At 43.9% G+C, this 27,770-nt stretch overlaps 2 protein-coding genes and 1 non-coding gene across 3 annotated transcripts in view; 2 read left to right on the top strand and 1 right to left on the bottom strand.

Moving 5' to 3' along the window:
* Nucleotides 1-4,972, top strand: part of LIMD1 (LIM domain containing 1) — a 28,945-nt gene extending 23,973 nt beyond the window's left edge. Inside the window, exon 8 of the mRNA XM_013184736.3 lies at nucleotides 1,880-4,972. Within this exon, the coding sequence (XP_013040190.3) occupies nucleotides 1,880-2,017 (138 nt within the window). The 3' untranslated portion in view covers nucleotides 2,018-4,972. The remainder of the gene's footprint in view (nucleotides 1-1,879) is intronic.
* Nucleotides 4,973-8,216: 3,244 nt separating this feature from the next.
* TRNAR-ACG (transfer RNA arginine (anticodon ACG)) lies at nucleotides 8,217-8,289 on the bottom strand. The gene has a single exon. It is a non-coding gene; the product is annotated as a tRNA-Arg (tRNA).
* Nucleotides 8,290-8,422: 133 nt separating this feature from the next.
* The window catches only part of SACM1L (SAC1 like phosphatidylinositide phosphatase), a 29,961-nt gene continuing 10,613 nt past the window's right edge, over nucleotides 8,423-27,770 (top strand). Inside the window, exons 1-8 of the mRNA XM_066991997.1 lie at nucleotides 8,423-8,575; nucleotides 15,918-16,015; nucleotides 17,557-17,631; nucleotides 20,089-20,216; nucleotides 21,128-21,277; nucleotides 23,687-23,746; nucleotides 25,190-25,223; nucleotides 27,651-27,752. Of these exons, the coding sequence (XP_066848098.1) occupies nucleotides 8,517-8,575; nucleotides 15,918-16,015; nucleotides 17,557-17,631; nucleotides 20,089-20,216; nucleotides 21,128-21,277; nucleotides 23,687-23,746; nucleotides 25,190-25,223; nucleotides 27,651-27,752 (706 nt within the window). The 5' untranslated portion in view covers nucleotides 8,423-8,516. The remainder of the gene's footprint in view (nucleotides 8,576-15,917; nucleotides 16,016-17,556; nucleotides 17,632-20,088; nucleotides 20,217-21,127; nucleotides 21,278-23,686; nucleotides 23,747-25,189; nucleotides 25,224-27,650; nucleotides 27,753-27,770) is intronic.

The raw sequence follows: 27,770 nt of genomic DNA, 5'->3' as shown, positions 1-27,770 counted from the left end.
AATGTGTGGTCAGGGGTGAGGAGAGGATATGGCTGCCCAAAAAATCCCTAGAGATGTAAGCTGTTACACATTCATGCAGGGCTTTCCGGAGAGCCTTCATACTTACGTAATGTGAATTAAATACGTAGATGTCGTCTATCGTTGTGTTTGTAATGCAGTGGAAAGAAGCCCTGCCTCTGCAGGCCTGTCAGTCTCACGTCAGTGCCTGGTAAAATCATGGAGAAGATGGTTCTCAAACTTATTGAGGCTCACCTGGGGGACAAAGCAGTCATTGGTCCCAGCCAGCATGGGTTTGTGAAGGGTAGGTCCTGCCTATCTAACCTGATTTCCTTTTATGATAAGATCACCCGTATGATGGACCAAGGGAAACCAGCTGATGTGATTTTTTTGGACTTCAGCAAGGCTTTTGACACGGTTTCCCATAGGATCCTACTGGACAAAATGTCCACCATACAGCTAAATAAAAACATCATACGATGGGTGAGCAATTGGCTAACGGGCAGGGCCCAAAGGGTTATGGTAAATGGGGCTGCGTCAGGCTGGCGGGCGGTCACCAGTGGGGTCCCTCAAGGCTCCATTTTAGGGCCGGTACTTTTCAATATTTTTATAAACGATCTGGATGTAGGAATAGAAGGTATTTTGAGCAAGTTTGCTGATGACACCAAACTTGGAGGAGTTGTGGACTCGAATGAGGGTGGAAAGGCCTTGCAGAGGGATCTGGATAGGTTAGAGAGCTGGGCGATCACCAACCGCATGAAGTTCAATAAGAGCAAGTGCCGGGTCCTGCACCTGGGACGGGGAAACCCTGGCTGCACGTACAGACTGGGCGATGTGACGCTAGAGAGCAGCCTAGAAGAGAGGGATCTGGGGGTCGTGGTTGACAGCAAGTTGAATATGAGCCAGCAGTGTGCCCTGGCGGCCAGGAGGGCCAACCGTGTCCTGGGGTGCATCAAGCACGGCATCGCTAGTAGGTCAAGGGAGGTGATTGTCCCGCTCTACTCTGCGCTGGTGCGGCCTCACCTCGAGTACTGTGTGCAGTTCTGGGCACCACAGTATAAAAAGGACATGAAACTGTTGGAGAGTGTCCAGAGGAGGGCTACAAAGATGGTGAAAGGCCTGGAGGGGAAGACGTACGAGGAACGGCTGAGGTCACTGGGCCTGTTCAGCCTGGAGAAGAGGAGGCTGAGGGGAGACCTCATCACAGTCTACAACTTCCTCGTAAGGGGGTGTCAAGAGGCAGGAGACCTTTTCTCCATTAACACCAGTGACAGGACCCGCGGGAACGGGGTTAAGCTGAGGCAGGGGAAATTTAGGCTCGACATCAGGAGGGGGTTCTTCACAGAGAGGGTGGTTGCACACTGGAACAGGCTCCCCAGGGAAGTGGTCACTGCACCGAGCCTGTCTGAATTTAAGAAGAGATTGGACTGTGCACTTAGTCACATGGTCTGAACTTTTGGGTAGACCTGTGCGGTATCAAGAGTTGGACTTGATGATCCTTAAGGGTCCCTTCCAACTCAGGATATTCTATGATTCTATGATTCTATGATTCTGCAGGTCAGTTTTGCATTAGTACGACAGCAATTAATCTAATGCAAAGTGGTGAATCCTACCTGAGAGGAAACATGAGCACATTTAAAATATGTGGGGACTCAACTCGCCATGAGATAAAGCTTATGCAGTAAAACTACTTAAGACAAACTTGTGCAAGGCTGCCCAGATGCTTTCCTGCTCATGACAAATATTGAACATATTAGGAAGGAGCTGCCAGCGAGGTATCTTCTGTCCTCGTCACAACATCATCCTCCTGCAAGCCAGACCCCAGTTGACACTAGGAGATTAACACATGCTCTAATTAAATGTGTATGACCTCTCTTTGCAGGACTGTGGGATGGAGTTGAACGACGAAGATGGGCATCGCTGTTACCCTCTAGATGAACATTTGCTTTGTCACTCCTGTCACCTGAAACACATAGAGAATGGCACAACCCCAGCAGCTGTGTACCAGCATCACTACTAGCCAGCGTGGCTGGTATCTGGAAGCCCGTACAGATGGCTTGTTACGTGATCTCCCTCTCCCCACCCTCAGTTGATTTCCTGTGCATGTTTTTCTCCAATCGGCAGTTTTCCTGTAAAAGGATATGAGAGATTTTTGCTGGATTCTCAGAGCCTGTATGCGTGTGAGTTCCAGCTGTATCAAACTATGTCTACTTGACCAAGAATGTGGCATGTTATCTAAGCTGACCGGTCTACTCTTACGTGCCTTTTTCTGCTATCTGGAGATTCCTTTTGGCTCGTTTTGGAAGGCTCTTCAGAGAAAGCACAACTTGCTGTCATGCCTATGAACTCAGATCATGCCGTGCACAATTAAAAAGCCAGAGGCTGGCTTGCCTGCCTCCAGGGAACGTTCCTGGGAAGTGTTTCCTGACAAGGACGTTTCATCAGATTCCCTGAAGGACATCAAATTATTACTACCAGTTTTTAGACACTCTCTCTCTTAGTAATTCTTTAGGAAAAGGAAAGAATGGAGTCTGCACAAAATGGCGCGCTCAGACCTTCCAGTTAATTCCCTGAACTCTGGTATCAAGTCTGGCTGTAAAACAACCCAGGCATGCTGGCTAGCAGCTGGAGATCGACATCCCATTTCAAACAGAACAAGAAGCTGGAACAAACTGGACTAAAATACCATGGTGACTTTGGACCTGAGCTGCTGCTTGCGTGTTGCTGCAATACACAGGGGCCAGTCTGCTGTGTCAGAGTCTGAATAGCAGATTATGTTTGGAAAGGTTGGGATGCTGGAAGTGTAGACACCAGGGAAATCCATTCTCATTCTTGCTTACAGAGCTCACTGTGGAAAAAAGTTCTCCGTATACAAATATTTGCCTGAGGTTTTCACAGTTTGTCCCCACAGCTCAGCCCCAGCCTGGCCACTCCCTTCTGTAGTGTTTACCCAGCACAAAGCCATTTCATAATGGTGCTTATTTAGAGTTCTGGGAACAAACTCAAGATTGTTATGCAGGCTTTGTTATACAGGGATTTAGACCCCAGCTCCTCAACCTGTACTCAAATTTGTCCAGCCACTGGTATAAACAGATTTGCTCACATGAATCATATCGGCTTATCTGAGCAAGGGGCTGGACAGTTGGGCCCTTATTTTCTGTTCTGTTGAAAAAGCAGAAAGGCAGATTGTTTCTCTTTGTGAATCCCCGTGCTTCATAGTCAAAGAAGTCTGCTCCCCCAGTATGTGTTGCCTATGTGACAGGTGTACCTGCAGTGCATGTTCTGTAGGTACGAGTGCTGTGCAGCCCCTCACGTACAGGTACAAAGCTTTTGTTTAAGAAAAAGCTTTTCATTTAAAGTCTCAGATGCAATTGGGAGCCTCAGCTACCCTTGCCAACAAATACTATGTAGAAAACTAGTTAAATCCTCTTGTGTGCATGCTGGAAATGTAAATTCATTTCTGATTGATAGAGGACTGGATCACATTGGTGAAGGTCTCTTTAGTGAGCTACAGTAAATTAGCTGAGCAATGGCACTGAGACTCCAGAAATGAGCCCATCCTGAGAACCCGCAGTGGTTCAACCATACACCTTTTCCCGTAGCACAAATGTAGCTAGACGGATGCTTGAACTTCACACCGTGTCGTCAGACTGTGTCACGTACTCAGCTGGAGCAGTACCTCTAGTTCTCAGAGCAGTACCTCTGATTCTGAATGCAGTCCTTCAGGCCAGAAGGCCTGACTTACCTTGTTTTCAGTGTCAAATGCTAAAATCTTTCTTCAGCTCAGCACCACTACCGCAGGACAAAGAGGGCTGCCGTCGTGGGCCCTTTCGACCCAAGAAGCAGCAGCTTGCCTTTTCCTTGCCCATCTTGCAGCCCCTCAGGGGGTGACCGAAAGCCCGTGGGGACTGTCCCATCGCAGTATGCAGAGAAGAGGAGGTAGAATTAACCCCAAATGCATGAGCTCCCTACAGCCTTAAATTGGGGCTCCAGATGCTGGATAGCAAAGGGATGGGGGCTGACACAAACCATTATAACCAGTGCCGTATCTAGGCAGCGTGAGTCGGGTGCAATAAAACACACAAGGGCAGGCTCCCCGGTGCCCCCATCCCAGCAGGTGACGTCCATGGGTACGTATTGCTTGTCGCCTGCATCATGGCTTGGCCCAGGAGCAGTCGAAGGATGTGACGGTGATCTTGGGACTGCCTAAAGGTGCTGGGATGGGAAGTAATGCCAGCTGAATGTTCCTGGTGAATAATTCAGATAGTCCTTGGCAGGCGGTTCCCCTCACTGAGCTTGCTTTGGCAGCAAAGGCAGTATGATATCGAAGGGGCTTCTGGAAGTGAGCTGGAAACACCAGTCTCAATGTGCTGCACCGTCTCCGAGAGACCAGCGACTGCGTGGCTAACGCTCTTCGGTTTTGGAGCATCTGCTGATGCACATTTTCTGGCCTTCCTTTTGAGAAGATCTGAAAACACTAGCAGGACTGATTCTTTTCTTTTTAAGCAGCGGTTTAAACTGCTGTTTCACTCTTGCAGCCTTCCCCACACCCCAAAATAAGCAGGAAAGAAGGGGAGGGGGAGATAAGAACATTTTCCTTTGTGGAAAGCCTCAACCAGCCAGTTTGCTCTGAGCTATCTTGCAGGAGCCTCCTTTGAAGCAGTGGAAAGTTCGGCCTCTGCTTTCACACGGTGTCTTGTTACTCCTGTCAGCCACCCTGTGCTCCTCAGCACTGGGGAAACGAAGGCTGTCCTATTTTCAGTTTTGAGGTCCTGTATAAATTATTAAGTGTGAATGCTCTCCTTTTGTGTATTTACCAAGAGCTGGAAATGACAATGTGAAGTTGTTGAAAATCGAGTGTCTGAGTTGATGGTTTTGAAGCTAAAGCATATACTGCATTGCCTTGCTCACCTATGTGTTTTAATGTGTACCACCCCTATCTTTGGGAATCTGAATTAATTTAAGCTCTGTGTTACTCCTGCCTCCTCTCCGAAGCCGTGGCTGTCAGAGTTGATGTCGTGTCCCCCACTTGTCCCTGTCCCTGCAGCCTGCCTGGAAGCGGCTCTGTGGGGGAGGAAGGGAGGAGACGCACCTGCACAGCCAGGATTTTCCTCCTCACCCCCAGGCATCTTTGCATCTGCAGGTCCTCACCTTCTGGCTGCTCCCCCCTGAGATAAAAAATGTGCAGGTAGCTCTCAGGTGAACGTGCAAGGCGCTGAGCGCCAACTCCCACTTCCCAGCTCGGTGAAGCGTTGAGCCAGGACAGGCCCTTTTCATCTGCAGCTTCAGAGACTTCGCTGGGCCTGCTGCCATGGTCATTTTGGCAAGAAAATAAGATTAAGGCATAATTGGGCAATTCAGAACAGTCCCAGTTTAAAGCTGCTTCTACAGAAGAATTTCAGAAAACACGTGTTAAATTCTGCCTGTCACCTGGCTTGTTCACATGGGATTTTGCTATTCACACACACCTTGCCTTTTATTTACCAAGATACTGACATGTGCTGTCTGCTGTGAAAAGTTAGTTTAGTCCTTAATTCCTACCCCAGCTTGTTCTTCTGACTTGTTTTAGAGTAAGGGTTGCTTAGAAGCCCCTGTGTGCTGGTAATGAGTAGCTCACATGCAAATAGTTATGTAAATGAATCCCCTAAAGCTTGCTTTCGGGAGCCAGTGTTTAATAGATTCTCGTTCAGATCGTGCTGTTAAGTTTCTATTGTTTAGAATGCAGAAGTTCGTTTAAACAGAGATTTTTGCATAAAGCCAGAAGAAAAAAAAAACAGCTGTAGAAGCAGCAGATATTTTTGTGTATTTTCAATTGCAAGAAGCGTCCTGGCCAAGGTGATTTCACAAACGCGCCCTGACATTGAGCACAGGGAGGAGCGCTTCCCCTGGCACGGGTGAAGGGCATTTGATGAGCCAGAGGGCTGTGGCTCTTCAGCTTCCAACTTCCGCTTGGGGGCTTTTAAGACTGGGAAAACCTTTTTCGGGGTTTAAATGATTTAGTTGGGGGTGGGGAAATATATCTTATTTTCTACAAACGGAATAGTTCCTGGGCCTGGAAATGGCGCAGTCTCGTCGGCAATGAGGTGTGTTATGGCAGAGGTGAGGTGAAGCCGGGCTGGTACAGGGCTGCTGAGCCGTTCCAAGAAAAGAAGTCTCTTTGGCCCTCAGGAGAGGAGAGTAAATACCTCCCTGTGCTTTTTCCTTGTGCTGATTATTAGCACTGGACAAATATCCCTCGGTTTCAGCATTGGGTCTGCCGATACCTCCGCCTCTCCTTGCCACAAGCTCACAGCCCTGGGGGGAATTGTAGGCTCTTTCTTCCTAAAGCATTTACTCCCTGTTTTGCACTTTTGAATTTCCCTGGAAATATTGCCACTTTGTTTTTCAGCAACAGCAAAACCAGGTCCTTGCTTAAAAGAGAATGACACACAGCCCCCATCCTTTAGGCAGACCCTGCCTGCATTAAACTTCAGGTGCACAGGAAGTCCCAGTGAAACCAGTAAGGAGATAAATATGTGTGGATAAGTGTGTGTTGGATCAAGGTCAGAGTGATTTTAATACACATGAGACATACCTGGGGATGCCTTTAAATGACCACTGAAATGGACTGCTTTTTTGATCCATAAAGAACAACAAAATGTGCTAAAGCAGTGGGGTGCATGGGGAAAGAAGGACGTGATGGAAAGCACCCAGGAGGGCAGGCAACTGCCAAGGACGTGGAGGAGCATGGAGCTGGGGAGGGTATGGCCCAACATCCCCATCTCCTGAGGCCGGATGGAGAGAGGTCGGGAGGATGTTTTCCCCTCATCACACAGCATTTGTGCGTTCCTGTTTCTTTACATCTCTGCCGCTATAGCTGCACAGCAGCATGAGGTGAGGCTAAGGAAGGCCGTCAGGCTGTTGTCTGCCTGTGGCGAGCGGCGAGACAGAGCCCAGCTCACTGCTCCTTTTCCTAAAGAGCAGGAAACGGAGGATTTTCACAGTAAAAATTCTCATCCTGTTTTCTTCAAGGGTGGCCAGACACCCGTGCAGCAACAAGCACCAAGCAGCCTGCTCAGGCAAGCTGAGGGTTGGGAGAAGGCTGTCCCTGCGTGGACACCAGAGGCGTGGAGCCCCGCGAAGGTGGGTGATGGGGACATCCCACCAGGACATGGGGACACCCCACCGGGATATGGGGACACCCACCAGGACACGGGGACACCCCTCCTGCAGCTTCCAGCCCCACTGGCAGCGACCCATGTCCCCACACAGCAGGAGTGCGGTGCATGGCCTGTGGCTTTCTGTGTCCGGAAAGCAAGCCCAGAGCCCAGCTAGTGGTACTGAGTGGTACTAATTATTTTTTATTATTATTATTTTTTGTGGCTCCTTTAAAGGGCAACTCTGGGAGAGAGTGTTTTATTAGGGTGCCTGCTGGTGTACCTAGCTGCAGCCACGTGTGAATACAGCCCTCTTGTCTTCTGTGCCGCTGAATATTTATAAAGGCCAGTAGCAGCAGTGAAGCTACTGGCCTGTTGTGATTCCAGTGATTAAAGACGATACCAAACAGCAGTGATCAGCATGAAGTCTTTCCTAAAATCCCGGCTGCGCCGGTCATCACCCAGAGCAGACGGGGGGAAGCTGCACCGTGAAATGCTGGTTCCCCCCCATCCCTGGCCTGGCAGGGGGAGGCCTCCTCGCTGGGCTCTCCAGCTCCTTTGGAGGCCTTGGCCTTTGCCACAGCCCACAGTGGAGGCCGATGAGTGCCGAGGAGCTGCAGGGGATGCAGTGCTGCCCACTACAGGGCCACATTTTTTCTTCTGGCCGTTGCAGGAGAGTCTGCGGTGAGCCCCCGTGCTTTCCTGAGCCAACCCCAATGGGGGGCTCCAACCCCATGGGGTGAGCTGGAAGGGGCTGCAGCGGCGGCTGCCCTCCTTTCCTCAGTGAGGGGACAGCATTGGGGATGGGAGAAGCTGCCAGAAGCCAGGGGGTGACGCAGGGAGTGCTGGAGCTGGGGGGATCAGAGGTGCCCCAGGCCTGGTCCCACGCAGGGGCTGCTGAGGGCAGCGCCCACGATGGCGTGGGGAAAACTCGTGGCTGCTGGCGGTGAGTAGCACTTCTCGTCTGCCGGCGGGGGGATGCAGGGGTGCAGGCAGCACTCCCGGGTTGGCCTCGGGGAAGAAATTATTTTAACGGGAGAGGGCAGAAAAGTGAGAAGAAAAAAAAAAAGAAAAAGGAGCAGCCGAGCCAGCCAGGAGTCGAACCTAGAATCTTCTGATCCGTAGTCAGACGCGTTATCCATTGCGCCACTGGCCCTGCTCGAGCACCTTCTCTCGCACACGCGCATTTCTCCCACACACGCGGGGGAGGAGGGGGGGGGTGCGGGCGGGGCCGGTGCGCGGCGTCCCCGCCTCCCACAGGCGGTGCCGCCCGCAGGCAGTTTGTCCTGCGCCGGGCGCCGTCCGCGGGGCCGCGTCAGCCGGGCAGGGCCGGGACGGGCCGGGAGGGGGCGAGGCCGGGCCGGGGGCAGGCGGCGGGGCCGGATGGCGGCGGCGGGTGCGGGAGCGGCGGCGGCAGCGGCGGCCTACGGCAGCCTGGAGCTGTGAGTGGCGCGGCCGCGGGGGTGACGGCCGGGGGGCGGCCGTTGGGGCCGGGCGGGGGCCTCGGAGCTGTGAAGGGGGCCGGGGGGGGCCGGAGCCGCTGAGGGGCGGCGGTGAAACGTCCTTGGGCGTCCTGCGGGCTCCCGGCGGGGCTAGGCACGGCCTGAGGGCCCCGGGGTGCCGCTGAGGGCGGTGTAAGCGCGCCTCAGAGCGCTGCTGGGGTCCGGCCGTCGCTGGGCTCCTCTCCTCAGACCCCTGGTGAGGGGACGCGGGCACTGAGTGCCGTAAAATCGGCAGTGAAGGCTGAAAGACGTGCTCGTCGGGCAGGGAGTTCTGTCTTCTTCTCGTCACCCAAGTAATATTAGTGTTTTGTTAGAGGAGCTTGTGATCTGTTTGCGTGCGGAGGAAAAAAGGTGAGCAGCACAAGTAACGATTGTGTGACTTGTCCTTATAGCCGTGGTGGTGGACATCAGCATGCTTCTCAGGGTACAGGCTGGTAAAGGATCCTCTCATTTCAACTTTAACCAAAAGGAACTTTTGATTATTCTAGAACAAGGCTGTGCCAAGTGTGCCCTTGCAGCACAAAGCTGCCGGCCTCCTGGGCTGCCTCAGGCAGAGCGGTGCCAGCAGGGCGAGGGACCATTGCTCTCTGTGCGGCACTGGCGAGGCCGCACCTGGAGCTCTGGGCTCCCCAGTACCACAGACACAGACAGACTGGAGAGGGTCCAGCCAAGGGCCACGGGGATGGTGGAGGGCCTGGAGCTCCTCTCCTGTGAGGGGAGGCTGAGGGGGCTGGGACTGCTCAGCCTGGAGAAGAGGCTCAGGGGGATCTCATCAGTGTCTGTAAATGCCCAAAGGGAGGGTGCAGAGATGCCGTGTTTTGGACAAGATGACCCCTAGAGGCCCCTCCCAACCCCAACCCTTCTGTGACCATGCGAAATACAGTTTAGCAAATTGTTGGATTTTTTTTCTCCATGAAGTTGAGAACAGAACTGTTTTCTGGTTTGAAAACTAGGCTTTTCTTCCCGTCTTCACAAAAAACGGGGGTAATGCCTGCAGACTTCCTACCAAACGCTGTAAGAGATAGGGCCGTAACTTAGCTGATGAGCCAAACTTACCAGCTTGGCAAGGTCAAAGGAGAATGTTCTTTGGAGAAATCCAGGCTCGACTCAAACCAGGAGTTTAAGTGGCAGTAGTCTTTCTTTGTCTCACTTTTCATCTTCACTACAACGTGCAACCGCGCCTGTGCTGGGTAGCCAAGTGGCCCTGCGCAGAGCCTCAGGGGTTGTAGCGTGCCCTGCAGGGCCCCTCTCTGTAGGTCCTACTGCGTGCTCTAGCTCTGCATACAAGCTTCTTCTGGGTCGTGTTATCACAAGCAGTGACACAAAACCTTTATCCTGACTGATGTCTTCAGACACATTTAAGTGATGCAGGTGCTGTCAAGCTTCAGTGCTACCAGTTGACCTTTACCACCAGGTATTCAGGGAGGAATATTAACCCCAAAATGGTGCTCTGCTTAGTTGTCACCTATGTCACTGCTGTGCTTACTTAGCTTCCTCAGGAAGAAACTGGAAAAAAATCAAACAGCTGTTGCAAGTAGCAAGCTGGTGGATGGTAGTGGAGCCACCAGTTCAGTTAATCAATAAATCTGTTTGGCAAAGCTGGCTGGAGAACAGAGAGAATCTCAGCTGTTGTTTTAGCTCATTTAAAAACACTTTTTTTTTTTGGAGTGAAACCTTTATTTTGCTGATTTTGAAGCATCGTAAGGGTCTCCAACGCTAGCTGTGTTTCAAATTTCACTCCTCCTGCGCATTGTTATGCTTACATGTTTTGTGTAAGTACTGGTCAGTCATTAGTAGCTGCTGTATATGGACACTGCCTTATACCTGTCTGTATTTGGGGAGAAGTCCAAAAGTGCATTTTGGCTTTTGTTTTCTTCTAACCTGAGCTTTCAGAGTTTGGATAATGCTTCCAGAAAGAGCCGCTACACTTCTTTTTCCTCCTTGCTTCATCTGTCGTGATGCTCAGGGCTGTTGATTGAGGAGGGCATTAAGTTATGCGGTAAATTATTTGTCATCTTAAGTGAAACACAATTGCAAATAGTTGTTATGAAGCGATGCCTTTAATATGGCGTTTGTTTTCTCAGTGGTATTTCCATTGGTGGTTTTTTTTTTTTTTTACATCCTAGGATTATGCTCCTTCTCTTCCCTGCAATTATTATTCCATGGAAATGTTCCAGTTCCTTGAGCTGGTTCTGCCCAAGGAATAATATTTATTGTGGGTGTATAATTAGAGCACCTGCTCACCTAGAAAAGCTGGAATCTCGGGAGGGTTGGAACCAGCAGCGTGTTAGTGCTGTTACTTAACTGGCTGCTGGGACTGCCTGCCTCTAGTAACGCCTTGCTATGGCTCGCTGCAGACCGCTCGGTGTCTTGAGCACAGCAAATGCATTGCTGCGCAGTACAGGACGTGCTCTTGGCTCGTTTTATTACAGTATTCAGAGGCTGACATCTACGAGCTTCCTGCATTAGAGTAACGTTAAGTATTTATGGTGAAATAATCAATTACTGAAGTAAGGTTTTGGCCAGAAGGGAGGGCTAGAAGGCTTAAGTGATATTGAGTGAGGCACTATCTTTAGTGGCCATTAGACCGTGATGGGTTTTCTTTCCTGTGTTTGGATATGGCATGCATATTCTTGTCTGTTGGATCAGCCTAATTAAAATGTGGGATGCGGCTCTGCTTCGTGTTCGTGCTGTACAACACTGCTTCGTAATAAAGCTAGAGCAAGTGAAACTTCACAACACACACAAACTAGAAAGACTGTCTCACTTAAAGTTGGCTTCCCTTACAGTTATAATTGGTGTAAGGAAGCAGTGTTTTTTCTTCTATGTTTCTCCTATTTTAAAAATCAACCCCTTCCTTGTAACACAGGCTTCTGAGTTGGATTATTAAATGGGAGCTTGTCCTGTCCCCTTCTCTGGCCCTGTTAAACAGTCTCTTGTCCGGGTGTTAAAAACCCCTCTTGCATCTGAAAGTTTATGCTGCAATGCGATGCGTGGCTCAGCTGTGGGGAGTATGGGGACTAATTTCATTGCAGCCACTTAGTTTTCTCTTCGTTTACTAGACTGGGAGAAGTGCTCATGCGAATGCCCAGAATGATTTCAGAAGAGGTAGTAGCAGTGACTGAACTGGAGAAACTAGAAAAGCAAAAGGCTAAATTTTAGTGGGAGTTCATCTGAATTTTCTTTTTGCTCATTAAATGCAGGGTTGCTGAAAGCACTCTTGAATTGTAGCCTCCGTGCACCCTTTTTACATATTTTTTCCTTTTGATTGCTGCTTCAGCAACATGAGCGAAAATAATGTGTCTTTTCATTAATCTCCAACTAAAAGCCTGATGTCTGACTGTGCCTTGTTTTCCTTCTGAGTCGTCTTTAAACAGCTTGCAGATGCTGCTTCTTCCTCAGCTTTGAATTGTAAGAGTGGAATCTAGCAGACGCGTTGCTGTATCTCTTGGCACACGGGTTCCTGAATAGGAGACTTTCAGATGAGATCCAAGGCAGCTTTAGTTATACTTCAGACATGAATTTGTTAGGTGCAGTGCTTCAGTACCTTTTCTTGAGGGTCATGAGGTATGCTCTCAGTGTTGAATACTTTCATTTATCACTGTTTTTAGCAACACTGAGAAATAGTCTGTGATAATGGTGGTCATTCCTTGTATAAAGGAAATTAAATCGAAGGAACTCAAACTTCGTGAAGGTTTTATGTGCTTTTAAGCAAGACATTGCTGGTAAGGTTTCTTGCTGGTTTGGGTGGTTATAGGCAGCAGTAACAACATAGCAAGGACACGGAAGGCTCTAGTATCAAATATGAAGGTTATACAAAGACAGTATAGCTCTCTGTATAGTTTCATATAGGTATATGAAAACTAGTTTCATAAGGAACTGCGGAGATTATGGGCTTCTAGAAAATGCTGCAGCCTCTTTCATTATTTCTGATATAACACTAGCATTTGGACTCCTGTCTTTATTATCTATTTCATTAAAGTTAGAATGATTCTGTCTGCAAGTTCCTTATTATGAACGATCCGTTTTTCAGTATTCTAATATCTTCTCAGATCACTAAAGTAAATGCGTGTTATCTCTATAAGCTTGCGATAGGCACACAGACCTCAGTACTGAGGGGAAAAAACACTGTTCTCACATGGATGTTCATCAGCTTCCTCCTCCAGGAGCTATTCCTCCAAGAGAAATAGGAGGCAGTCATCCTAGTTATAGCAATCTTACAGTTGAAAAAGGTCACCTCAACTAGGATGAGACTATTAGCCTACTTTTGGTAATTGGTGAGTTTGTAAATTGGCGTTTGGGCAGAAACCTCCTTGATTCTTGGCTTCTTCCTCAATTACATTTATTTTAGGAAACTTAGTCCTTTTGTGTAAATACTTGAAAAAGTGAAGCACCTTCCTGCTAAAAACTTGGAGGAGCACTAGTTCTCCCTCTCTTTCTGAAGCACGGACTTAATATTTTGTCTTTGTTAAAAAATGAAGGCTTTTCAGTTTGTGTTGTACAGTTGTAATTTGGGCAGCTTGCAGCGGTGATCCCAACTGAGAAATGCCCAGGTTCTCTCAACTCAGGCTGCCAGCGTGATGCCCCCCATGAACTCCAGAACACAAACACCCGAAGCAGTCACCGGCGAGCCTGTTGCTGCAGGCTGCTCAACCCTGGAGCCACTTTAGTCCCTTCAGCTGCAAACAGGGAGCACTCATCTGACATTCTCCGTGATGGCCTTGTCACCAGCGCTCCTCTTGGAGACAACCACGGGAAGGAGGATTTTGATTGCAAAGTTTGTTTTCTTCTGTTGTCTGGAGAGCAAAGCGTAGTGTAAGCCAAGAGACATGTACAGGTGTTGTGTAAGAGAAAGGTGATCAAAAACTGTAAAGGGTGGAACAACAGAGCAGGAGACAAAATGCAGACTGGGATTTGAGAAGTAGTAGGCTCTGGTCTAACAATCAGGGCATGTGATGCTCATTGAGAGTCCAGGCATAATTTGTGCTGGCAGCCTTAATTCTCTCATTTTTCTTAACTTGTAGATAATGAGGGTGAAAGGCGTCGTGGTCTTCAGGGAGAAGTTCTTCCTGATTACTAAATTGATTTGGTTTTATAATAACCGTTCCGTACCTGCAAGCTTTTCCCCAGCTGTCTGAAATCAGACTTAACTACCGCACAGGTGGATCTCAGTGCTGAACATAACACAGGTGTACCTGTATTATTACACTTTGAAACAAAAAGACCAGCTTTTAGAAGCGGTGGCCACGTAAGGAAGTGCGCGGTTGGGCTCTGTGTGCTGCAGCATTCAGGCACCACTTGCAGCCTAGGTTGAGAGAGATCTTTCCACTTAAGACAAAGCTGTCTCAGTAAGGGTGCAGAAGCATCGTGTTAAAGGCACGAAGGTCCAATATTCACCTTTCCAGTGTCTCTTCCCATTTTTTTTTAGGTGGAGACTTGTGAATAAGCTGACCTCCCGGCAACACCTGACTGGTTAATGAAACCAGCAGGAGTTACGTGGCTTTCTCCTGGGGGAGGGAAAGGTTGACAACTGCCTCCTGCCAGCTAGCATTAGGAGTCGAACTGCACCTTAAATAGGATATCCTGAGTTCTTCTCACATTCCTTAACAAATTAAGCACCTAGAAATGTCCTTAAGCCTGTCCTGCCCGTTCTATCTGCATAAGCTTGTTTGGTGTTCACTGCAAAAACTGCTCCCATCCGTGCTGAGACCCCGTTAAAGGCACGGGATTCTCTCGTGCACTTCATCATAAACAGAAGCAGTGGAAGGAAAAATAACTCTGAGGCTTCAGCATGCAGCAAACTGCATGTCTGTGTTTTTAGTTCTGAAGATGAAGGACTTCAAGGCATCTCGTGTGTGCACACAGAAGATTCAGAAGGATGACTTACAAGGGGAATGCTGTCGATGCCTCCTCCACGTTAGGGGAGGCAGGCAGATTTTAATTAATGAAGTTAAATATCTGAGGAACAGTTAATGATTAATGAGTTTGTTTTCACATTTTTTAAATTCAGATAAACAGTTGGTGTCTCCTGACCGACCTTCCTCTAGTTGCCCACAGGCTGTGGAATCGCTGGGCTTGCAGAGTCAAAACTCCCCCAAGAAAGAGGGGCCAGCTCTGAGGGTGGACACAGCGTGCAAGTTGGGCAGGGTAGGGGTGGGCCGCCAGACTTGGGAAGTGGTCCTTCAGAGCTGCCAGAGGGCTCTTCTGACCTAAATCATGATTCCAATTCAGCTCTCTGAAGGACTTAAACCGAACAAAAAAAACCTATAAAAGATGTGAAGAAATGTGAAATCTACGCAGGAAGAAACAGTCTAAAAATATTTACTGTCCTGTGCAGTAAACTGCTAGAAGATTATTTAAAACTTTGACCCTTAGTCTCATCAAGCCTCAAACTAAGGGAAATTTAAGAGTTAAGAGCATCAGTTCAGGGGAGCGTGTGTTTTGTTTAGCACTTCCTACAGCTAAAAGTCTGTTCTGCAGAGCTGTTGTCGTCTTGAATGGATCATCTGGCTTCTCCTTAGTATCTCAACAGACACTTTTAAACAATTCTGGGAAGCATTCTGAAATGCTTTGCATCTGGTGTTGTCCTGCATGTGGTTTACATGAAGAAAGGATGGGTGTGAAGTCAGAACAGGATGTCTGTGGTGTTCGTGTGATGCCCTAGATGGTGCGCAGGACGGGCTGCCGCAGCCGTGTCGCAGGCTGGGCTGACAAAGCCAGGGACTGGTGATGTTGAAACACCTTCAATAAGCTGCTGACTAATTTTGCCCATGTTTCCTGTGCCATTTCTAGTGGATTTTTTTTAACAATACTCAGAAGACTCTACTGTGAAATGTGTTTCTGTTGCCTTGAGCATGACTTTTTGTTTATTAGGCTTGCATCAGGGATGTGGTGTTTTAGTTTCTGTTTAGTTTCTTTTTTTTTTTTGAATCTTTGTTTGGCTTTATGGGGCTTTTGAAGTGACAAAGTTCAAGCTTACGTGAACTGTACAGTGGACCAGTATGTACACAAACCCAGTTCCATGTCCTCAGCTTCCAGTGTTACAAAGGATTATGTTTACAACAAGCCATGGGTCTTTCAATAACTGATTATTTTGATTTACTTTTATACACTGCTAGCAGCAGTGACTGTTAGGAAGTAATCAAGTGAGAATTTTTTGGGTTTTTTTGCAGCTGAAACACGGTTTAAAATTGGATTTTTGTTTGTATTTGCTCTGTCTTCAGGTGGTGAAGAGCCTAATCAAAGATTAAAAAAATGTTTTTCCCTCTCCATTCTGTTAAAGGCATATCACACCAGAGAAATTCTATGTGGAAGCCTGTGATGATGGAGCAGATGATGTGCTGGCTATCGATAGAGTCTCCACAGAAGTCACTCTTACAGGTACTTTCCTTGCCAGTGCTTCTTAATATAAAGCCTCTTCGTCCTTTGGTCTGTTATTTTGCTCCAGGCACTCCCAGAACATCTTCAGAAACTTATGTTGGTACTGAAAGGTTTTTTATCTTTAGAGATTTAAAATAGTGTATTTCATAAATAGTGCTTTGTATTCTGTCCTCCAAATAACTTTGTAATGCCTTTTCCCTGTGGAATCTATGTTGTGGGAAACCAGGATAATTCGCTTGCCTGTTTTCAGTAAAACTGTCAGTCACACCAGTGAAAACTGACTCATCCAGACTAGTTGGGGTTGGTGCTACAAGTCCAAGATCAAGCATGGGAAGGGTTGAATGCTGGGCTTCTGCAGCTTTTGCCAAATGATCTGTGTTGGTTTTTATCTAGTACCGAAACCAGAATTTTCAAAAAGCCTTTAGAAACAACAACAGTAAAACAAACAATAACAAACAGCAATGACCTCACTGTAAATGTTTAATATTTCTTTAAGAATATGAAACTAATGCATTAAAAAAAATTGAAGAACTTGCATTAAATGACAGCATTAAGTTAAGGCTATGGGTGACTTCCTTTTTTGATACTTTGGGAGTTGTTACCTCAGTAATATCGTAGCCCTTCAGTCTGTTTAGAGACTGGTAATGCTAATGTAAAAGCAGTAATTCCTTTCCTTTTTATTAGACCTCTTTGTATAAAAGTAGTGTGCACATCCCACTGTTTTTAGTGTTCTAGTGTAGTATGTCAATTTCTCTTTCAAAGTTGTCCCTTCAGAACTGTTAAGACAGCTCTCTGAAGTCTTCTGTTGGTCTTCTGTTTCTGTTAACTCCTGTTTTATCAGATGAACCTGTGAGGTGTTTAAAGCACAGAAAAAATCAAGCACTGTCTCTGTTCTCTGGACTTTGGAGTCAGGGAAAACGCTTAACTCTGGATTGGGTATTTTCTTTGTTTTGTGTTCAACTTCTCTAATATTGATTCTGCTATTCTAGAGAAGGGGTAGAGGAAAGTTTAATATGTTAGCAGTTGCAATTGATAGTTGGATACCTTTTGTGTTTTGGTATGTTCTTTGGAAACTATTCCTTGCCACATCTGTGCTTTTGTTGGTAGTGCTGCAGAGAGAGATGGAAGAGCATGCTAAGACTTCTGAAATGGAAACAGGCTAAGTAGAAGTAATCAAAAGTAGGAGTCGCAAGCACTTGTAGCTTGTTTGTCCTTGGTGTCTTGATGGATTCAAAACAAAAAGCTTCTGGAAGCTGGCAGGGCAATACATTGTTCAGGAGTCTACTTGCTCTGCTATCACATGAATGAGATTGAATTTGTTCAATCAAACGACTACTTTGATTAAACAAAATAATAAAATGTGTTAGAGTGCTTCCACGTCCTTTTTTTTTCCCCATCAGGCTTTAAAATTCTGATGCATTGCTTCCTATGCAAGCAAAACTTGATTTGGCCAAGAAGCTTTGACAAACTTAGTTTTCCAATATAGTCACAAAACAGTCTGAAATTCTGATATGTTTTGTTTCTGACTCCTTTTTTTCCAGTTAAAAAAGATGTTCCCCCTTCAGCTGTTACAAGGCCTATATATGGTATTCTGGGAACAATACGATTGGTGGCAGGTAAGCAAAGCAGAACTGTGCTCATCAAAAATACTGGGGGAAAATACATTGCTAAGGAAGCTTTAAAGACGAAAATAGTCTTTGTGGGTATCTGATACATTTTATTCAGCATGGTGGCCTCTTGTGGTTGCTGGAGGATGGAGGTATCCAAATATAGTTGACATGAATGTTCATGACCCTCTTAAAGCCATAGCTGCTCTAAAGATAGGGTTAATTGACAGCTTGTTGATATTTGCATGCAATTGAAATGCATTCTTAAATATCTGTCATAACTGTAGATGAAGTTCTCTGTTTCCATCTTAGCTGGAGGATTTAATGCAGCAGTCACGTATTTTGTCGTGAAGCTTGACTTCAAGTCAGTGTTGATACACAAATAACTGAGTGACAGGGTAATAGAGTCTTTAGGATGCAGCTCTTTAGGTAATGAATGTATTCAAACTATTTTACAAATCTGAAGGAAATTCAACATTGTTGCAATCGATCCATTTTCTTTCAATTCAAAAATTCTAGGGAGTTACAGGGTAAGGTAAGAACAAGCTGTCCTTATTTCATAATAGCAGTATTTGGATATAAACAGTCACGGCTACAAATAAAAATGATACATAAGGTCCAAGCTTCCAGGAGAGTAAGCATTGTTATTCAAAAGATCTTTTGTGGGTAGATTTTTTTTTTTTTTAGAGATTGAAACTAACATAGTCTGAAAAATAATGTAATAAGGAAAATACTGAATGAAGGCCTCTATACATAGAAAAGAATTAAGTTCAGTCTTTGTGGTATTCTCAACTGAAGCAAAGTTTCACTGTGTTAAATGCAATGACTTCTGACAGGATCTTAAACTATCCAACTTTATATGCTCATATTCTGAACAAGAATTGCAGAGCAAGAGCAGTGTAACGCCCACCTATTTAAGCACTTGGCAAGCCCTGGTTGTGTTAAAATTGCACGGCCCCAAAGGGAAATTTTCACAACTTGGGGTTTGGTAATGACTTTCATTCATCTGACTGAATATTGCAGCAGAGCATGTAACTTTTTTTTCAGTAGCCTTTTTTTCCCCCACACTCCCCAAAGCCTGATGCTGTCAAATACAGCTGTCAACTACAGATTGTATCAGTTAATGTTTAGCTAAGCATGGTTACACATTTCACTGTTATCTGTAAGGCTGGTTCAATATCCAGCAGTGCAGCATCACTAACAGGCATGAATATTCTTCCCCTATTAGAGTATTAGGGGAAAAACTGATGGAATACTATCTGAAATGCTTGAAATCTCAAACCAAAGGTCACGTACTCAAACAGGAAAGGACGATATTGAACACTCATGTTGGATTAAATGCCTCTATTTGTACAGCCTCTTTGTGGCATAGTGGTGAACAAAAGGCCCTGTTTTTGTAACATATCTGGATGCTTGTGACATACCAGCCAAAAGCAATACGTATACCTTGATGCAAGCATGCTAGAGTCTTCTTAAGTGCTTGAATATTCCACCAAAACAAATGGTACAAAACTAGAGCTGGGGAGTTTAAAAAAAAAAAAAAAAAAAAAAAGTGGGGTGGGGACTTGTTCTTCGACTAACTAAATAGGCTAGATACTTGTTGTATATCTAGGTAAAGTAATAAAAAAAATATTAGCCAATTCAGAAAGAGTTCACATTGCAAGCTGTACATTTATCCATTGTTTTCTTTTAAATGCTTTACTAAAAGTACTAGATTTTGTGGTTTTGTGCTTCTGTGTGGCCTGTGTATTGGTTTATTCAAATGAAGCTTAAAGTAAACATGTAATGGTTATATGATGTATGAAATTTTTTTTTCTGCCAAGGTATTATTTCATGAAATCTTTTCTTCAGAAACAAGGTGGCACCAAAATAAAGCTACATTGCATTTTCCAGCAAGTGTAAATCAATTGGTTTGAGTGTACTGTCATGATTCTTTTTTGCTTTTTTACTTATGCAACCAGGAAAAGAGTAGACTTGCCCTTTTAAATTATTAAAACAAACAAAACCCCTCCTCTTCTCTATTTTGAACTTATTAGAACAATGTTTTTTAGCCTAAGGTGAGTAGGCTCTTGGAATCCCAAAGTATGCTGCTTTTCTTATACTTGTGACTTGCCTTGAACTTGATTTGGGAAGCACAGATCCATTGGCCACTTTCTACATTTGAAACCCTAGAAGCTTTGACCAAATTCTTAGTAAAAGTAGATGACTACTTGTTTCTCCTTGTCCATCTTGTAAATTACTTAAATGTATTGAGTAGTTCAAGATCTGTGAATATAGAGGAGTTGGTAGCTTAGAAAGTGTTTGTTTCTGTTCCAGCCCCTTGGTGCTGTGAAGAACAAAATCCTAGGTGGAATTTGAAGAAACCTTACTCTTATTGGTTTCATTTATATTTTTTTTGCTATGGTTTTAGGTTACTTTTCTTTAAAAAAAAAAAAAAGTGTTAACTTTCCTTTTTCTGATTTACAGGCACATATCTTATTGTAATAACAAAAAAGAAAAAAGTAGGTGAGATTTTCAGTCACGCAATTTGGAAAGCAACAGACTTTGACATCCTCTCCTACAAAAAGACCATGCTGCACTTAACTGATATTCAGGTAGAAGTGGATTGACTAGGGGGTGGGGAGGAATTTATGTCGATCCTTATTACCACAGGACCTAATTTGGTAAAACTACAAAAGTTAGTTTTGTCTTTTTCAGAGTCTTTTAACTACTCTTCTGATTTCTTCAGAGTACTATAACTGCTGGAGTATTTGGGTGTAGGTGTATATAAAGTGATGTCCTTTGAGATACTCTAAGTGGCACAATGTTAGTTTATCAGTCCCATTGAGTTTGATCAGTGTGGGTGTTTTTCCCCCTTTTAGGATGGTACAATATGGTAGGATGGAGTTGTCTGTCTTGCTGTATCTGTTCTTGTTCCTGAATCTTCTAGCATTTTTCTTCTCCTGAGGGCCTTAATGAAGGCTTTGCTTGCCTGCTGTACTGCAGAGGTGTTCTAGTGCTGCATTCTGTGCAGGCTGTTACAAAGCAGTCTTCCCAAGCCAGTCATAAAACCACAACCCTCTTCCTGTTGCATCTTTCTCTTAGCTTTACTATTCGTGCAGTCTCTGAAATAAGCTGCCTTGCTGACATCTAATTATCTGCATTCTTAATTTATGGAATTGTTCAATTACATAATTACCCAGCAGGGACGAATTGATTTTGAGAGGGAGGAAAAGGGTGAAGGTTTTTAAAAATAGATATGTTGTGGATTGATAAAGAGTAGATAAGTGTCTAACCGTCAGAGCTGAAAGGGAATATGATTCTCCTTTCGGGAAAGGAATGAGATTAATCAGTATGAATCAGAACACGTTTGTTATTGGGATAATTTTGACAGTAAGTTTTGTAGCCTTTCTTTTGCATTCCCATTTTGTCTTTTTTTAACTAAATGGTTTTCAGGGAAACTAGCTTATAAGAGTAGGGTATTTTGACAGTAGTGAATGATAACTTCTATTTTTCCTCTCAACAGTTACAGGATAACAAAGTATTTTTGTCAATGCTTAGTCATGTTTTGAGTGTGGATGGATTTTATTTCTCAACAACTTATGACTTAACACATACTCTGCAACGGTTAGCCAACACCAGCCCAGAGTTCCAGGAAATGAGCCTATTGGAGAGGGTAAGTATTTCATCTTTTGTATCTGTCTCAGATGTTGTCAGTCAGTTCTGAATGGCATAAGTTTATTTTATGTGGTTGGTGTTAAATCACAAACTAAAAGCTTAAAAAAAGTTTAGGATGAGATTGCTGAAATCAGTGGCCCCATTACACTTGAGCTTAAACTTTCTACTCTTTTTTTTAAGTGACCTAATACGCATTAATACCATCTGCTACCATTTAGCACGACTATCACTTAAACTAAAAATGACTTCTTTTAATCATTAAACTAGTGAAATGGATTTGTCTTGATTAAATACAAATCTTATAATAGTGTTTTCCTTTCCCCTCCACTTCTATACTGCTAAACTGTGTAAGCTATATTACCTCTGATCTTGTCAGTCAAGCTGTACTGGAGCAGTTCTCTTGATTAAGAAGCTGTGACAGCAGGAAGAAAAAAGCAACCAAGCAAGTGCGCAAAATACCTTAAATCAAGCTATAGGTTGAGTTTGCTTCATGGTGTGCCTAGAATAAGCTTGGAAATTGATGGTGTGTAATGCTTTGGTACAGAAGTCTGTTCAGCACTGTGGCACCCTAACCATTGCAGCTGAGTATACTTGTCCACTCAAGTTTCATAGCTTGTTAGCAACATCAAGTTTTAGAAACTTGTTTGAATGTGGTGTCAGACTTCTAGATCAGGCAGGTTAGAAGTACTTTCTGAGATGTCTGGTTTAAATGGATTTTAAAAACTTGAGATGGAGCTTGCTTCTGCGTTCAATATTAAACACTTCTAATTGTTAAACACTTCTAATTGCAATGGGGAGGAGGGACAAGTGTACGTGTGGGGAAAGGTACTTGTCTTTGTATTCTGTTATGCCAGGATAATGTGGAACAATACTGCAAGTTTATGGCTCTTGGCACTGGTATTCTGTTTAAACTATGCTGATTCCTTATGTTTGAAGCATGTATTTAATATGTTGTGGTCTTAAAGACAGCAGAGCCACACAGCCAGACACAATAGAGTTAAAACTGTGTTGTGCTTCCACAGTTCCAGAATCCTTATTCTGGTAAATAACTGTATAGTGCAGCATGAACAAGGTTGAAGCTGCCTAAGCAATAAAATACTGAAACCTTATAAGTGAATAACACTTTTTTCTTCTATTGGCAGTAGAGTCACCAAAATGTGGACTCTTTGTTACTGAAACTGTCTACTCTGGAGAAGCAGTTCACTTTGTTCTTTCTAAAGCTTAAACAACAACAACAAAAAAACATTTTCCAGTTTATAACTAGGGACTCTTTTGTACTATCAAATGCTTTTCATGAGGTACTCATGCAAGGAAGAGCAGCTGCTGACATGAAAAGATTGGTTTGCTGTAAAATTGTGGCACCTTAGAAGGTTGCTTGAAAGATGAATCTTTTTTTTTTTTTAAAGACTGAAGTAAGTTCAGATGTTAGTTGGCTAAAACCATTTTAATGCAATGTCATACTCCTTGTTGCAGTATGCTGGTTTAACAAAAGACTGATGGTGATTTCAGGCATCTCCATTTCACCTCTGCAGAAGAAGCCTGGCCTGTGGTTGGCGGGGGGGATCCTTAACAGTCCTAGCAGAAGGAAACAACCCCAATATGACGGCACTAACACATCATGCCATGTTCTTCTACTAGTTCAAACCCTACTTGTGGTATCTTCTGGCAGATAGTTTTATCTATCTTTTTCTGTTAGATCAGTGAACATTCCAACGCTGAGCTTGAATTCTTCTCATCCTCACTGATGCATTGTCTTGCCCACCTCATCTTAGAGTTGAGATTTGTGCCATCTCCCTAGAGCCTGCGCTGTGTTCTGCAGGAAATGTCACTTTCATGACTAATCTGCTAGCTTTTTGGAACGTGCTCAGCAACCTGCTCAAGACATTCTTGAGGTGAACTGGGAGCAGGAAATACATGAAGTTGAAGAGAATCATTTATGCAGCTGAAAATAAATTTTCTTCAACTACAATTATTGTTCAACTTCTGATCCTCAGGATTATAAGGATTTCTACATGCAGTAATCAACACTCTTACTATCTGCTTGCCTTAGGAATGTTACCTTGCTATTGTTCTTAATTTGGGGTAATCTCTTTGTGCCTTATGTAAAGCAAATTTGAATGCTTTCCTGATACTACAGGTGAATTGTTAATGGCTTAGCACATCTGAAGTGTCTGGTAACCCCCCTCAAAGATGGGAGAGAACTGTTCTTTTAACAATTTTAATTTTATTAAATTTTATTATCAGATTTCTATTTGAAGATATATGAATGGTACTAGTGAAAGAAGGGTGTTTCACCTCCATGCACATCTAAACTTGCGTAATGTGTGGATACTATGGTATTACCCTTATGTTGAATTAAACAACTGAGGGTTTCTAAAAGCATGTTTTGTTTTTTTTTTTACTGCAGGCAGATCCACGGTTCGTATGGAATGGGCATCTTCTTAGAGAATTTGCTGCTCAACCAGAGGTAAACCCTTTGTAATGATTATGTTGATACAGAATGAATATACTTTTACTAAAATTTTACATTTTCCTATAATTCTGTCTCTTATTTCAGACAGAAATCTAGCATAACTTGGTTATTTGTCTTCTAGTTGAGAGCAGTGACGGTCTTCTGCTTTTAAGCTTCCAACTTTACGTCATTGTCCTCAGCAGCACACACAGTAAAGCTGGCTCTTCAGAGGGCTCTTCAGAGATGTCTGCTTTCAGTTTACATGAGCATGGTCTCAGCACAGTATATTTTTGAAGTATAACTACTAATTTTTCTTTAGGTATAAGCAAGGTTCAGCTCACCTCTCTGAGTACAGTTTAAACTCCACTTGCCTATTGAGTAGGTCATAAAGCTGACACTTGAGTAGGACACTTTATATTCTTTATATTTCCAGTAGAGACTAATGCAATGTAACTTTTGAATTTGCGTAGTCCAGCAAATACAAGAGTAGGACCATGAGCTGCACCTGTAGCAGCATCTCAGTGGCCAGACTGATCTACGTTCCTTCCTCCCAGAGGCTTTAGAAATGTATTAAACTTACAGAATTGTCTGCACTACAGAAACCTTTCTCTTTATCTGTACTTCCCATTTATGCAAGTGGATGATGCAGTTTCTATTTCTGTCTTGGTAACCTGTGGAGATGTGCTTTTATGTTAAGCGCTGTTTGAAAAGGCTGAATTGTGCGCTGCTTCTGGAATGTGAAGATACGAATTAGCAAAGAGCTGTTGTGCATCTTCCAGAGGCGTATGAATGGGTAGATGGTTTAGATGGTGTTATACAAACAACTGGGGAAATGAGAGAGAACTTGTGGTGGGAAGAGCGAAGAACGCTAACTGGCTGGCTGGTGAAAACAGAAGTAGGAGGCAAAACATGGAAGTCGAAGGAGGGAGATAACTGATGTGTGAGAGGAAGCATGACCTAATGCTGCCTACAGGTGGTTTGCCATAGTAACAGCTGCAGGTGATGAGATGCAAAAATTCTGACTTCTAGCATTGGAAAAATTCCATTTTAAACTTCATTGAAAGAGCAGGTTATTCAGGTGTGGCAGGATGGGAAAAATACTGGAACAAGCATTTCAAGTATTAATCACAGAGAACTGTTCCTTACTGAAGTCTTGTGTTGTGAACTGCTATCTCAGCTTACATCCTTCTGCTGAGATACAGCAAATAAAAGGTTTTCAGTGTAGACTGGTTTATATCTAGCATGTTTGTAGATGAGTAAGTGCCTTGTATAGAACAAAGCAGCTTGGTTCTGTCTTTAAACTTTTCTCTGAAAGAACTACTGCATCCTAAATAAAAAGTAAAGGGTATCAACCATATAGAGCTATCTTAAACTCTTAAACAAACCTTAGTTAATAATCTTTTTTGGCTGTTTAATATTTTTAAAACCCATTGTGTGGGGTTTTCTTCTTTGTTTCAGATCCATAGGTTCGCTACGCCAGTGATGCATGGGTGTATCCTTTTATGCTGTGAAGCTCAATGCTGAATTTGGTACTTTGTTTGCTACAGAGTTTGTGTTGTTGGCAATGTAGCAGAACATAATATCAAAATTGGGCTGTAATTTGTTCAGATATGAACGCTACATGTAGTTTGATAGCCCATTTGCATGGTAACTCATGTAAATATTCTGCTTTTAAGACCTAATATACTTATTTTTACAGGCATAATTTGCATAACTATTTTTAAGGAAGTAAAGGTTAAGATGAATATCACAAATGTTCTTACACCAGCTTTAGTGCTTCTTATCTTGCTGTAAGAATACCTACACTTAGCATTTACACTGGATTTAAAATAAGGGAGAATAGTTTTGACTTAAGGAATGCTTGTGAATGTTCCTGTTGAATGAAAAAAAAAAATGAGTAGTTGTGCTGAAGGCTCCTGGAACACTTCTCCTAGCTGGCTGCTCTTCCTGCACCACACTTTGGGTAACAGCCTTCTTAGCAAAGCAGCCTTGAGTTTATTTTTGAGAGGGAGCGTAGTCCTGTGAGTAGGCCTAATGCTCTTTGGAAGCAATGTTCTTCATGCAGCGTGTGATCAACAGCAAGTCCTGCTTCTGACTTGGCAGCATGAAAAGGAGTGGCTAAGACTTGACAATAATTTATGCAGCATTCTCCTTATCTCTTCTGCTGCAAAGGCGGCTCAGGTGTGTGCAGGGAATGAACGGCTTCCAGACTGCATCAGTTGCTCTGGTAGGGCTGTTAGCAACTGGCAGACCTCCAGCCTTCTTTCCTGTGACTTCATTTAATGGGAAATGTTGTGGGAGTAGGTGGAGAGGCAAGGCAAGATAGCAAAAGGGAACTGTCAAAACAACCCAATCCGTATCCTGCTTCTGCAGGTCCTGGGTGGAAGAGTCTGGGTGGATTGCAATTAGCAATTGGCAGACTGCAATTAACACCTTCCTCTGTCCTACTTTCACTATATAAATAATTAGCATGAGTAATACATGGTGCTGTACTTCTCATATTAACCAAACATGTTAGAGAACCCAAGAATTCAAACTGTTTTTAGTGCTGGAAATGCTATGAAGAGCCTTAAGCGGAACTGTAATAGTGCCACTCCAAGCTAATTCATTAAAATCAAATCAAAAATCTTTTTCCATATATATTTTGTTCAGCTATCTAGACCAGGGTTCTAATCTTGCAGTGATGAGAAATAATGGACTTGAGTAATTGAGACTTTGATCAACTGAAGTCTAAACTAGCATCAGTATTTCCCTTGCTGCTACCCCTTCTTTCTCTTTACCCCACCCTCGGGGAAAAAAAATAAAATAAAAAATAAAAACAGTGAGTTATGTCTTTTCATTTTTAGAGTGGATGTAGTCAATAAGCACGTTGACACTTAAGTTGGGACAGAAAGTGATGAATATTACATTACATTCCTGGAGAGCAAAATGTTTTGGATTACTTAAAGTTGTTTGGGCTTTGCAGCCTTTCTTTCCTTCCAAGAAGGATTTTATATTAGTGTGAGATTCTGTTGATTGCTTCCAATACGGTATGCTAATACTGCTGCCTGCAAAAATTGCCCGTTTCAGTTTTGTTTATTTTAAAGGTACAGATTTTACTTATTGGTGGCAAAGGATGAAAACCTGCGTAGTCACGTGGAGAAACTTCATGGGGAAGGCTGGTCTCTTTTTGATTGAATAATTTACTGTAAATCCGGTAAAGGCAATTATAAGCAGAACAGAGCAAGAATCCAAAATCGAAACTGGTTGTTAATGACCTATCTTTGTCCCTTGCTTAAACTTAGTCTTAGGGTGCATTTGTCACTTTGGGTATGTAGCCTGAGCAGGAAAGCATACTTCCCTAAGAAGCTCACGCTGAAGACTTGGTGTGCATTCCCCTGCTTGATGTGGACTAGAAAGCCAGTCTACCTTACTGCTGGTTCTGGAATCTCTAAGTGTGTTATACGCTGTACCTTACAGGTACAAGGTTTAATAGTCTGAGATACTTCCTTCTCCACTGTGAAGTTTTGAAGTGGTCCTTTTCATTAACAGCAGTAGGGACAAGAAACTTAAGATGGCTTAATAAAGTTGTGGGTGAGTTGGCAAGGAATAGGACTTCAGAAGTCAGTCCATTTAATGATATGCTTAGGACCATAACGCCAGATTAATCTTCTTTTGGAAGTCCCCCTTCCTAAAAATTATAGCAGTTTCAATGTATGTTCATCAGTGACATCCCCTTTATGCTGTATTGTGAGATGCCCCTACTGATACGAAGAAGTTACTTTCTCTAAAGTTTAATGTTTACCTGTTGTTGATATGAGACGTGTTTACAGATTTCTTTGAATGTGATTACTTGGTTCCTTGATGTTGACTATCTCTTGATATGTAAAAATATCCTAAGAGAAGTTTGTGGTTTTTTTTCCTTATTGATATTCATCAGTTATCACTATGCACTCTTGTTCTATTAACGGCAAGTGTTTTGACTGGCTGCTTGTTTCCAGAAGAAGCTGTTTCAGGGCTGGTGTACGTTACTATGTAAGAGGTAAAATAAATTTCCTTA

Source organism: Anser cygnoides, chromosome 2 (genome assembly GCF_040182565.1).
Source record: "Anser cygnoides isolate HZ-2024a breed goose chromosome 2, Taihu_goose_T2T_genome, whole genome shotgun sequence".
Classification (NCBI taxonomy): domain Eukaryota; kingdom Metazoa; phylum Chordata; class Aves; order Anseriformes; family Anatidae; genus Anser; species Anser cygnoides.
Note: the sequence above shows the minus strand (reverse complement) of the source record. Positions and strands in the feature narration are given on the sequence as shown.